Raw genomic sequence first — 11,676 nt, forward strand, 5'->3', positions numbered from 1 at the left:
AAAAATCGTCGTGTCAACCTTTGCATTTGATCTCCCTACCTTACCATCTACTCTTTTACTTTCCGTTGCTATACTCTTAGATGTCCATATATAGGGTATACTTGACTAGTCATAATTGTTAAAACTGGCCATGCTTAAAATTAGGAAAAAGCTAAGTTTTTATCCTCTCAAGTAGTCTAATCACCCCCTCTAGGCATACTTTCGATCCTACAACTAACGATGATTAGGGCGTGTGGATCAAGTGTTGAAATATCACATGTGTGGGCATTATCATTTATATTATCTTATATATTTTCATGTCTATTTAATGGTTTTTTCAATGTATGTGCGGTCAAAACCGGCCACACTCGTCCTTTTTTAACACATTACAAACAAAATGTTCATATACACGCACATACACTCATCCTTATGAATGTACACATGCACAACCTACTCTTATAAGCACCTTCAAGAGGGTGAGCCGACATATCATTTTGAACTCACGAAGTCACCATAGACACCTCGTCGTCGACGGAAACGTCTCCTCCCACTGAATGCGCATCGCCGAAAATCCTAAAATAAATTTAGAATAATGCAAAACATCAAGACTTGAACCCTGATGAATTAGGATATCACAATCCTTCTAATCATCCAGACAAAGGTTGATTTGCATCTCACTCTTATCCAAACAACGAAAAGCGGATAGTGCGTTAGTGCGTCGGCTCGTGGACAATTTCATTGTTTGATCCTTCTAGAATAGTTTAGCCCGATCTGACCCCATTTGTAATTTTTTCGGAGACGATCCTTTTTCTATCGCCATCGTTGTGGCGGTGGACATACACACCCTACCGTCACTCCCTATGGTGATAGGGTTCGGGTCAACGCAGACGATGCCATTTGACCCGCTGACATGGATAATTAGCTATCGTCATAGAGAGTGATGGTAGGATGTGTATGCCTATCGCCACAACGGATGACGATAGGGTGTTCAGACAATTAATTCCGTCACAAAAGAATTAAATGTCTCAACATCCTACCGCCACCTGTTGTGGCGGTAGAAAACCACATCCTACGGTAGGCACTTATCCACGTCAGCAAGGTCAGGCGACGCTATCTGCGCTGACCCAAACCCTACCATCATAAAAAATGGCTGTAGGGTGTGTATGCGTAGTGCCACAACAGGTGATGATAGAAAAAGAGTTAGATTCGATTTTTTTTTCTACAAACGGTCAAATTGGGCTAAAGTATGCTAAGGGCTCCTTTGATTCACACGGTTCGGGAAGCATAGGAATAGGAAACATTCAGGAATAGGATGCACTGCCCACTGAAATCCTACGTCGGGTAAGCAAAACAAAGGAATTTTTCTATGAAGTCCAACCTCATGCTTGTTTTCCTGTGAAAATGAACTAAGGGCTCCTTTGATACAAAGGAATTTCATTGGATTTTGAAGGATTTGGATCCTTAAGATTTTTTCCTACGATGGTCGTTTGATTCGTAGGATTGAAATCCTTTGAATTTTTTTCATAGGATTCGTTTGTACTACATTTGGAGGAAAATTTTCATCCACTCAAACCTTTTTATAGAATTCCTTTGTTTTTCCATGCTATCAAACACACTTCCAAATCCTGTAGTGTAGAAAAGGACGTGCCACTCTATTTCTACTTTTTTCTATTTCTGCATTTTGAGAATCCTACGAATCTAAGAGGCCCTAAGAAGTACCTATAGGATTGGTTCTGAGGAATGCAATCCTGCGAATCAAACAACATGTAGAGGAAAAAATCGATGCCAATCCTGTAAAATTCCTATGCAAATCCTGTGAATCAAAGGAGGCGTAAAAGGGTCAAAACAGGGGATTTGGCCTCGGCCGGTTGAGTTGGACTTTTGCACTAGACCCAAAATGGACGCCGTACGATGAGGCCGGCGGCATAAAAACCCTAGCCCTCGGTCGCGCCGCGGCATGGCCACCGCCACCACCTACACGCTCCGCCTCACCCCGCCCCCGCCGCCACCGCGGCACCACGCCCCTCTCCTTCCGCAGCTCCGCCGCCGCGCGGCCGCTAAGGCGTCTGCTAGCTGGGTCCCAGCCGGCGGCGGCAGCTCGGACGACGGGCTTGGCGGCTGGTGGCTCCCCGAGCAACCGGCGGAGAAGGGGAGGGCAGGTAGATCTCTGACTGAGTACGCTGCTCGACGTGCACAGGACGCGGAGATACTGTACCTTTGAGAGGATATTTTGTTGTTCCGCTGTGACACGTGGGGATTGCATTTGCAGGGTTCGGGAAATCTCTCGTGGTCGGATTGGGTGCTTCGGCAGCGATCGCTTTGGCTGGTATCGCGTGGCGCTCTCCATCGTCGAGGAAGTGTAAGTTCGTCCCCATTTTAGCCCCAACAATGTAAATACTGGTCCCTGGAAATTGTAAGAGGATAGTGGAAATACAGTAGAGCATTGTAGAATTTGTCTGAATCTTTGTTACCCAAGTACTTGTACTATTGTCACCAGCTTCTTGCACTTCAAAATGGGAAGGTGTGCTTGTGAATTGTTTGGTTGTTGGGAACTGTCTACTCTTGTACAACATTAATCTCTGCTAGCCTGCTATAGATTAGCTTTACGCCTGACGTGTTTACGATGGCAGCGATGCCCCCCTCGCCGTGCCCGTGATGGAGTTAGCTCGTTTCAGGGTAATGGAAGAACTAGACTAAAAAAATCGATGGCGCTTTTCAGGTTTACAGCAACTTATCGGTGCCCCATTGCATTATGTTCAAGAGAAGCTTTCAGTGCCCGACTCGACAGAAATTCCTGAAGATGATGCAATTGATGTTTCTAGGGTAGATGTTGATGAGAGGAATGACACATCACCTAATGATTCAAGCCAAAATCATATACCAGCTGGTGGTGTCCGTATTTCTTTCACAGTTCCTGTAGATCCCATGCATGAGGAAGCTTTGTCCATATTGAAGAAGCTACAGGTGTGTTACATATTTACAACTTTACATATTAGTTTAGGTTTCAGTATGGCACCTGATATGAAAAATAAATCCTTGTTGTTATTTCTCACTTGGATTCTGCATCTTCTTTGCATATTAATTTTGTGTGTTGTTGTGCAGTATCACCTGACAATTAATTAGACAAAGAAAAACAATATCTTAATCACCTAGTTCATATACTTATCTAAATATCATTCCTGAAAAAAAATACTTATTAAATATCATGTCGATCTTAAATTACGCTCCTACTATGTTTGAACTTCCAGTGTTTATGTAGTTTACACAACGTGCTGTGTATTTATGAGTCACTTGTCAATCCCTTTCAGCTTAACTGTCTTCTGTAAGAAAAATGCAGTTATTTTAAAGCAACATTAGTTCTAACGATGTTTATCACTTTTCTGTGCCTCAGATAATTGAGAATGATGCTAGCTCTGGTGACTTTTGTACCAGGAGGGAATTTGCAAGATGGTTTGTTAAATTATGCTCTAAATTAGAGAGGTAATGAAGCAATGCAGTATTTAAAAAACATCTGAGCTTTGCATGGCATTTTAGCATCGCCTTATTTATCACTGTCTTGCAGGAAAAGGATGCACAGGATCATACCGAATCTAATAACTTCTGGTTCAGTCGAAAGTGCGTTTGATGATGTAAATTTTGATGACCCGGATTTCTTGTATATTCAGTGTAAGTCTCTATGTATATTGAATGGCCTAAAGCTTTGTGTAGCAATTCCTTACATCTCAAAGATAGGCTTCATATGCACCTAGCCAAACCGATGCTGACCACAGCAAGTCTTGGCAATGCACACACCCCACCTTCGTAGTGCTTATTTATGATTTTGTGTTGAACCTGGTAACGAACAAATAGATGGTCTTTCCTTCCACACTACTTTGGGCATGCAATGTCAAGTGACGCTCTTTTGATTTCTGAGCCTATGTTGTGAAACAAAATATTTTTCGTTGGATTTTCAGATGCTGGTAATCTAATAATTGTTTTGATGGTGAAAAGCTTTAGGAGAATCTGGCATTGTGCCTAGCAAGCTATCAAGCTTCTTTGGAACATCGACAAATGGCTATCAAAGTGCCAACAGAAATTCCAACTTCCTACCTGAAAGGTACTAACATATGGAATTTATAGTTTCCCCTTAATGGTGATAACTAAGATGTTTTAATAAAAAGCATTCTTTGTTGCTGTAGTTATCTGTCACGTTTTGATCTTGTTAACTGGAAACTACTAGTGGAGTATCCATTTGCATCAGAATTAGACCAAAAGGTACATATATCTTCTGATTTTTATGTGTTCTACTGCAGTGTTTCTATTCTCTTGTTTCATTCTTCTGTGAATCCTGACTCTGGTTACAGTCCAGATGCTGAGTAAAAATGTTCATACTTTGGATTTGAGCGCTTGGCCAGATGTAACAGCGTCCGTACTTACGGACTTGTTTGATGGTGACCACAACATCGTCAGCAAAGTTTTTGGTATGATCTGCTAATAATTTATTTATATATGCCGTCAATTGGTTGCAAGGCTAGGATTTTCTATAAATTGCATTACTAACAGGATTATCTGTTGGGACACACAAACCCTCCTCGGCGACACACGCCTAGCGGCCTCCCGGCGACAGAAACGCCGGGCGGAGGTAGACGAAGGAGACACCACGATTTTCCCGGCAACGAACGCCGCGGTGCACGAACGCCTGTATCTTGGCTTTATTTCTCACAAGGACTCGAACACATACATGGAGGTACACACACACACACGTAGTACTACCCAAAAGAACTCTCCTGTCGACCGGGCACACCACAGTCCCGACAGAGACTACATCTTCCTCATCATGGTGAACGCGTGCACACACCTGGAGACTACATCTCTCCTCAGTCTCCCTCACACCGTCGCAACAACTAGCAATACATGAGGGGTGGTTTTATACCCGGTGCACACACACGCACGCATGACCACACGCCAGCCACTAACCATTCCCTAGCTATCCTCACGCTCATGTTCAGCTTCACCACAATGTCCACACGACCCGGCCGTCCATGTAGCTAGTTAACCAACTAACAACATGCACGTCCACGCACGTCTGCAGTCCACGGCTGCCCAATGGCTCGGCCGACGCAATTGCTTCAGGCCGTACGACTCGAACGACCTGGCCGAGTCTTCATGAACCACACAGCCACGAACAGCCAGCTCCGCGAGTCCGGCCACCGGCGCACCGCGCACGCATCAAGATTAGTATTAACATTATGAAGACTAAAGTTTCCTTTGTAATTTTGATGATTTCTTATTTTAGTGACTGGGAGCTCTGTTTTACTTTGCCATATGCTAATGGTGTGTTTTAACTTGTGTTTTCCATGTGCTTTGTTTCAGTGTCATGCATCTCTGCGGTCTCTGCCTCTCTTTCAGTTATTTGGCTTATTTTTTCTACTATTGAGCTCATGCATAAAGTTATGCTGTTATTTTTATTCTCAAGTTGTATGTATCATGTAGTAGAAGTACTACAGCAGGTGTGCCCACAAGGATATCTGTCTCTGCGTGCAGCAGCACAGGGCCTTTACATCCATCGACATGGTCACGAAGTCAGTTGATTGACACCTAATTTGTTTCAGGTTCAGTTTGTTTGGAAGTCTGGAGAGACACCTGATTGGAAGTCTTTTGAGTTCATATTAGCATTGGTTCCATCAACTTGGTTTCAGAATCAATCAGTTAGCACCAGATTAGTGTTGGCACTAATTGGTTGCAGGGTCTGTTCGTTCCAGGTCAGGGGGACACACCAAATTGGAAGTCTCTTGACTTCATACTACGGTGGGGTTCTATTTCAGTTGTACTAGAGGATTGACTCTTTATAGTAAAGAGAGAGAGAGAGAGAGGCTGTACGGGGAAGACAAATCGACGGTCAATGTATAAACTATTCAGGTGGCTTTTGTTTGGGCTGCAGTTACTGATTCCCAGATTCTAGGCCTTCCAAAATCTGAAGCTCAAACAAACACCTCAGATTCCTACATAGCTTCCCAGAATAGTTTGTAAAAAGGGGAAATACCAGCGAAGCGAAGCTGGAAGCAGTGGTTTTGATGATTCTAGGGATTTTGAAGCTCCCCGCAAAAGAAAACGGTTCGTTTTGGGTGCTTACCCCTTTCTTCAATCAAAATTACAATGAAATTGCCACTGTAGTCCTCACCCGAGCGAACCGTCGACGTTCCAACCAGTCCTCTCTCATCTCTCTTGAGATATTCCCCCAACCGCCGCCTCCGAGGGAGGGGGAGGATGGCGGCGGCCCATAGGGCCTCGTCGGCCGGCTCCTTGTGGCAGTGTCCTCGTAGGCCCGGTTGACGCCAGGCGTAGCGGTGCTGTGGCGCGCACTGGGAGACGCCGCCGTCGTGCCTGAGTGTCTGTGTCCGCAGGCGGTGTAGCCTGCAAGGCTGCGAGAGGAGAGCGAGCGTAGGGGCTCCCATAGGGCCTCGTCGGCCGTCTCCTTGTGGCAGCGTCCCCGTAGGCCCGGTCGACGCCCGGCATAGCGGTGCTGTGGCGCGCACCGGGAGACGCCGCCATCGTGCCTGAGTGGCTGTGTCCGCAGGCGACGTAGCCTGCAAGGCTGCGAGAGGAGAGCGGGCGTAGGGGCTATGTGCGAGGGCGCCAAGGCCGGCGGGAGGAGGCCGCACACAGGAGCAGGTGCTGCTACCTCGATGTCCATGCATGCGTGATGTAGTGAATCTTCGGGGCTATGTATGATGCATAGGGACTTCTCGATCGATACCTTAGTGGGAGCACAGTTCGCTCCCCACATGGATTAGATTGCTAGAGGATTCCCTTTGTTTCAGATCAGGTGGCCTGAAACTTGTGAGATAATATGGATCACTTGATAGAATGATTGGATACTCATTTGTACTAAGGTTCAGAGAAGTTCAGGTTAAACCTTGCTGTTGTTAGAAGTAATCTCGTTTAGCCGAGTCTAGCACACATGCATGCCCATGTGAGCCGTGAGTTAGCACTAAACTAGTGCGTAGCGTGTTGCGTTAGTTTGAGTACTAGTTCAGGTACGTTTCAAGGTAGTGTCCGACTAGTTCTAGGATGTCCGGTCCGTGTATGTCTACCACTCTACTGTCTAGACTGTTCTGTGGAAGGGCACGACGAGAGCCCTTGGCTATAAGTTTTGTGTGCACGTGTGTTCATGATTTTGATGTAATTGATTCTTGGGTGAATCCTAACAACTGTGATCTGTGAATTTGCACTGAATTAACTGTACATGTCATTTCTCTCTAAACTCGAAAACACAACTAATTTGCACTGAATAAGCATATAGAAGTCATACTCAACATTCAGGGGCATTACTGGCATTTCATAACCCCTACAGTTCCTACAGCTGTCCCATAGTAGGTTAAACAAACAAGCTGATTTTGATTCTTGGGAATCCAAAGCCACAGCTGTTTCTCAGGAGTCCAGACCCACAGTGATTCTCAGGAATCCGTAGCCCAAACAAAGGGGGCCTTAAAGGGGAGGTTTACCTCTGAGAACCCTGGCTATCTTGCACCTGCACTCCACCATGGCAGGCCTTTAGACTAATCGGACGTTCTCGGCTAACCACCACCCATGTTTACCCTCCACACAATAAGTCATATAGCAGTGTGACTTTTTCAGCCTTTAGTTTGTTTTCTTCTCTGTATTGGATGAATTCCCTATAACACCTTGTAAATATGCCTCCTAGGAGGATTGTACTAAACCCCTTCTTTTCAATACAATGAACCGCAAAAGTCTTTTGCGTTTTCTCAAAAAAAAAAAAAGAAAAGAGCAAGTTTGTTACGGCAAAGTTCCTCTAAAATAATAATTGGTTGTGGATTCTACTATCAATTATTTCCAGTGGCAATGAAAGTTTTCTTTGCTCAGCATGGTCTGTTTTCTCTGTTCTCTTTGTCCTGAACCAGGATTGCACAGGGTTATTTCTATGTAAACAATATAGATGGAGCTCGTGTTATCAAGTAAAGAATCTAGGGCTAGTTGAACTTATAAATTTGGGCAACTTTGCCCTATATATGCTTTCCCCACTCAAAGCTTCTCTGTCTCATTTGCCTGCTCAATGTATGAATCTATATTAGAGGGATCTAACTGTAACTTTTTGGGAATGTTAAGTGGTTTTCATGTTCTGGGGAAGACATTAAGTGTGCCAAATTAGGCCATTACAGTCTGTTGATTACTTCAACTGCATATTTCTCCTGGTACTTGATTCTATGATGATATCTTTATGTTTTGGTTTAACAACTGTTACAAAAAGTTGTGGACTTATGGACAAGCATGACCTTAGCTGACTATTTTCTGTATGAACGCACCAGTACAAGAACTGTTGCTCGTACTAGATATTGCCCTCTAGTGTCATTTTGCGATTCATATTGTTGCCAACATCAGTACTTAAATCTTAGCGGATCAGCTAAGATCATTAATTTATGCGTGCTATGCCTGTATTTGATAGGAAACACCAGGCGCCTTCAACATCATAAGCCTGTAACAAAAGCACAAGCGGCTGCTGCACTGACCAGTGGTAGAATGGAAGAAGTGGTACGCGATGAACTAAATAGACTTGAAGCAGAAAACCAGTCCCGGCTTTCTGTTATGGGTGAAATGATGGAAGAGTTAATTAATAGAGGGGATATAAAACATTATTGGGAAGACAAGATGAAAAAGGAGCAAGACCATGGGTTTGAAGTTGAGAAGCATCTTCAAGATGTTTTGCACGAGCTTGCAAATGAGAGGACGGATCAAGAAAAGGAAATTGCAGACTTGCTAAAAGAAAAATCAGCTTTAGAGCGTCAGAATCAGGAACTCGTATGTTTAAGGTCAGAAGTTGATGGCATGTATGATAGACTAGCCACCCAGAGTCTAGAGGTCATGGCTGATGAAGAAAATCTGGAAAAGTTGTCCTCTGATATGAGCAGCAAGCACCAAGCTGTCACTGAAGCTAAATCATATCTTGAAGCTGAGAAGGAAGCTCTTACTATGCTAAGGTATGTCATTATACAACCTTCACTCTTGGTTATGAGTATATGGTTCTAATACATAGCACTTGCAGACCCTGCACCGTGGTTATATATTTATATGGTACCAAGGAAACATTAGTTTATCATCTTATATCAGAGTGGGCATTGAAAATTTACGTGCGCATGCTCTAGTTCAGGAAAAAGTGCTTTATCCTAGTGTGAACTCTGCATATTGTTAAACCTGTCCATCTGCGAAAATTTAATAAGCGGAAAATAACTTATACTTTATTGAATGAAAATCATGTAGAATCTATTATTCCATTGATGTCAAAGGAGTGGTCAAGATCATCTGTCTGAATTGTATGCAAGTTAGCTCTTTTGTGCGGACTCACCATCCTGGATATCCATATATGACGCCAGTTCCTTTTCTGTATCAGGTCCTGGGTGGAGCAGGAAGCAGCGCGCGTGCATGAACGTGCTGAGGTACTCGAGAGGGCGGTGAGAAGATGGCGAGTCCCAGCTGATTGAGCCTGCAAACAAAAACCTGGCATTTTATTTGGTGTAAGTCTCAACTTGATGTGAAAAAATAATAATCATGTTTTATGTCGCCATCGCTTCGACTGTCAATTACAAGTACTCCCCTCACCAGAATGGAATGCCAGTATCTGCCAGGCCCTTCTTTACCTTTTGGCTTTTATTAGTGACTTGTTGATGGTTGTCTCATGGGCAATGCCCGTTTTTTGCTGTTCCAGTTTTTGGTGGCCAACTCCTTTAAAAAAAAATTGGTGGCCTGGGAGGCTGCTACTCGAGAGAAATATTTGGGGGCTCCATTGTGCGACGATGTACCCAGCTGGGCCAGGATTGTAACGGGTTGACGAATGTATGCCATTCTATTCCCTCTAGTAAGTTTTGACGAACTGTGTTTTACCAGATCGTCACTAAGGTACTGTATGTACCATTGAGTTCCAAACAAATGTAAATGGACGAGGATATGAACCTTTCATGGCGGCGACAGCGGGAGCTGAATCATACACCCGCGCCGCACGACGTTACCCACAACACAAGTAGCGCCAAATCACCCGTGCACTCATGACTCGTCCCTCTGAGAGGAAAAGGACACAGCGCATGAACCTATCTACCGCAGTTACTGTTCCTGATTCGCCACACGCAGACGCAGGCAGGCAGAGGCGGAGGAGGCATGGGGCAGGCAGCGAGCTCCGAGCACTCATTAGCGAGCCGGAAATATCGGGTGACTGAACGCCCACCTTCAATCCCTTTCCCCTTTCGCCACCCTCGCCCTCTGACAACCCCCCTTGCGAGACGGGGCCACGCGAACAATCCGGTGCAATCATACGTGCTACTAGATCTTGCCTATGACGCCATTGCACTATGCATCGAGGTTCTGGTGGTGGCATCGGCCGCATCATTTCCTGTGTATTGGATGTGGTGGCATCGAGGTTCTTTTCCTTTTCTGAGAAACAGATCTTTATCGGATTGATCAGATGACGGGGCAATGGAAAAAGGGGGTCAGGGGGAACCGGCGAAGCATCTCGTGCCAAAGTTTCTTGTTAATATCGCGCCAAAGGTAGCAATCATCGCGTGCACACAATCAAGCCTTGTCCACGAGTAGTTTGGCCGGATTTTCTCTCCTCTATATGGGGGAAATTCTTCCCGTTTAAGCTAAGCTGTTTTTTTTAGCGTGTCCTCTACTCCTTTTCGGGGCTGAGGTCCCTGACGGTAGAGCAAAGCTATAGTGTTTACTTGTACGCGATAAGCTCACCGGTTTTGTGTCCACCATGCTCCTCATGCTCCTTAAGGGCATCTTCAATGTAGATCCTTAAACTGCTCGCATCCGTTGAAACTGAAGAAGCCATCCAACACAAGTCTTCATTGACCCGTAGAGTAGTTTAAATATGTTTTCTCCTGCAAATCAAATACAAAAGTGAAGGGCTTTGCGGGCGTCCGGACAACACTCACGTCCTCTTCTCATCGCCTTGGTCCACCCGTTACTGCCTGACGCTACCTACTCACATTCATGCCGTTGTTGGGCGACCGCTTTGCATTGAACCTGGACCGGACCTGAATGGACACATCTTCTCACTGACTCCAGCATTTAAGTGGCACGCCGGCCGAGGGCACTACCCGCTGCACGCCCGACCGAACACATCTCCTCGTCGCATTCAAACACCTTTATTAAACCCGCACGTGTGTCGATAAACCTACTTCGGCCACACGTTCATTCAACGTCGAACAAATTCCTCGTGCCTGGTCGCTATTTAAAGGAGGCCAAACGGAGGGCAGGAATCACATCACTCCTCTGCTCCTCATCTCCTCCTTCCACCATTTTCACCCTTTCGATGGCATTCGACGAGCCGGAAGAGTAGTTCTTCGGCATAAAAGCCGTATGGGTGGCCCGTCGGATACGAGCCAGGTAACTCATGGCTCCACCTTCCCCGCCTAGCCTGACGGAGCAAGTTGCCGCTTGACGCCGGCATTGAGTTCAACAACTCATCGCTCGAAGCTAGCTTGCATAGGAGCGGCGAGTTGCTTCATGTAGGCATGCAGGGAAGTACGACGGAGAGGGCATCATGGATGGCATGGACGAGGCCATCCGCCGTGCCATCTCCCGTCAACATTGGCGGAATCACGACCCGTGGACAGAGAAAGAAGCTGGCTACGCGGAGCTCGACGGGTCGGTGTCCAGCATGCCCGCATTCGCCAAGAACATCGAGGAAAAGTAGAACATGGG

At 45.5% G+C, this 11,676-nt stretch overlaps 1 protein-coding gene across 1 annotated transcript; it reads left to right on the plus strand.

The window, feature by feature from the left end:
* The first annotated feature begins 1,810 nt into the window (after positions 1 to 1,810).
* On the plus strand, positions 1,811 to 9,928 carry LOC123412990. Its single transcript, XM_045105938.1, has 11 exons — positions 1,811 to 2,138; positions 2,249 to 2,338; positions 2,699 to 2,943; positions 3,371 to 3,459; positions 3,542 to 3,645; positions 3,970 to 4,075; positions 4,158 to 4,233; positions 4,328 to 4,439; positions 8,423 to 8,954; positions 9,365 to 9,488; positions 9,680 to 9,928. The coding sequence occupies exons 1-10, from the start codon at positions 1,937 to 1,939 to the stop codon at positions 9,453 to 9,455; spliced, it is 1,647 nt and encodes a 548-aa protein (XP_044961873.1). The 5' UTR covers positions 1,811 to 1,936; the 3' UTR covers positions 9,456 to 9,488; positions 9,680 to 9,928.
* The last annotated feature ends 1,748 nt before the right edge of the window (positions 9,929 to 11,676 follow it).

Source organism: Hordeum vulgare, chromosome 7H (assembly GCF_904849725.1).
Source record: "Hordeum vulgare subsp. vulgare chromosome 7H, MorexV3_pseudomolecules_assembly, whole genome shotgun sequence".
NCBI classification, from domain to species: Eukaryota; Viridiplantae; Streptophyta; class Magnoliopsida; order Poales; family Poaceae; genus Hordeum; species Hordeum vulgare.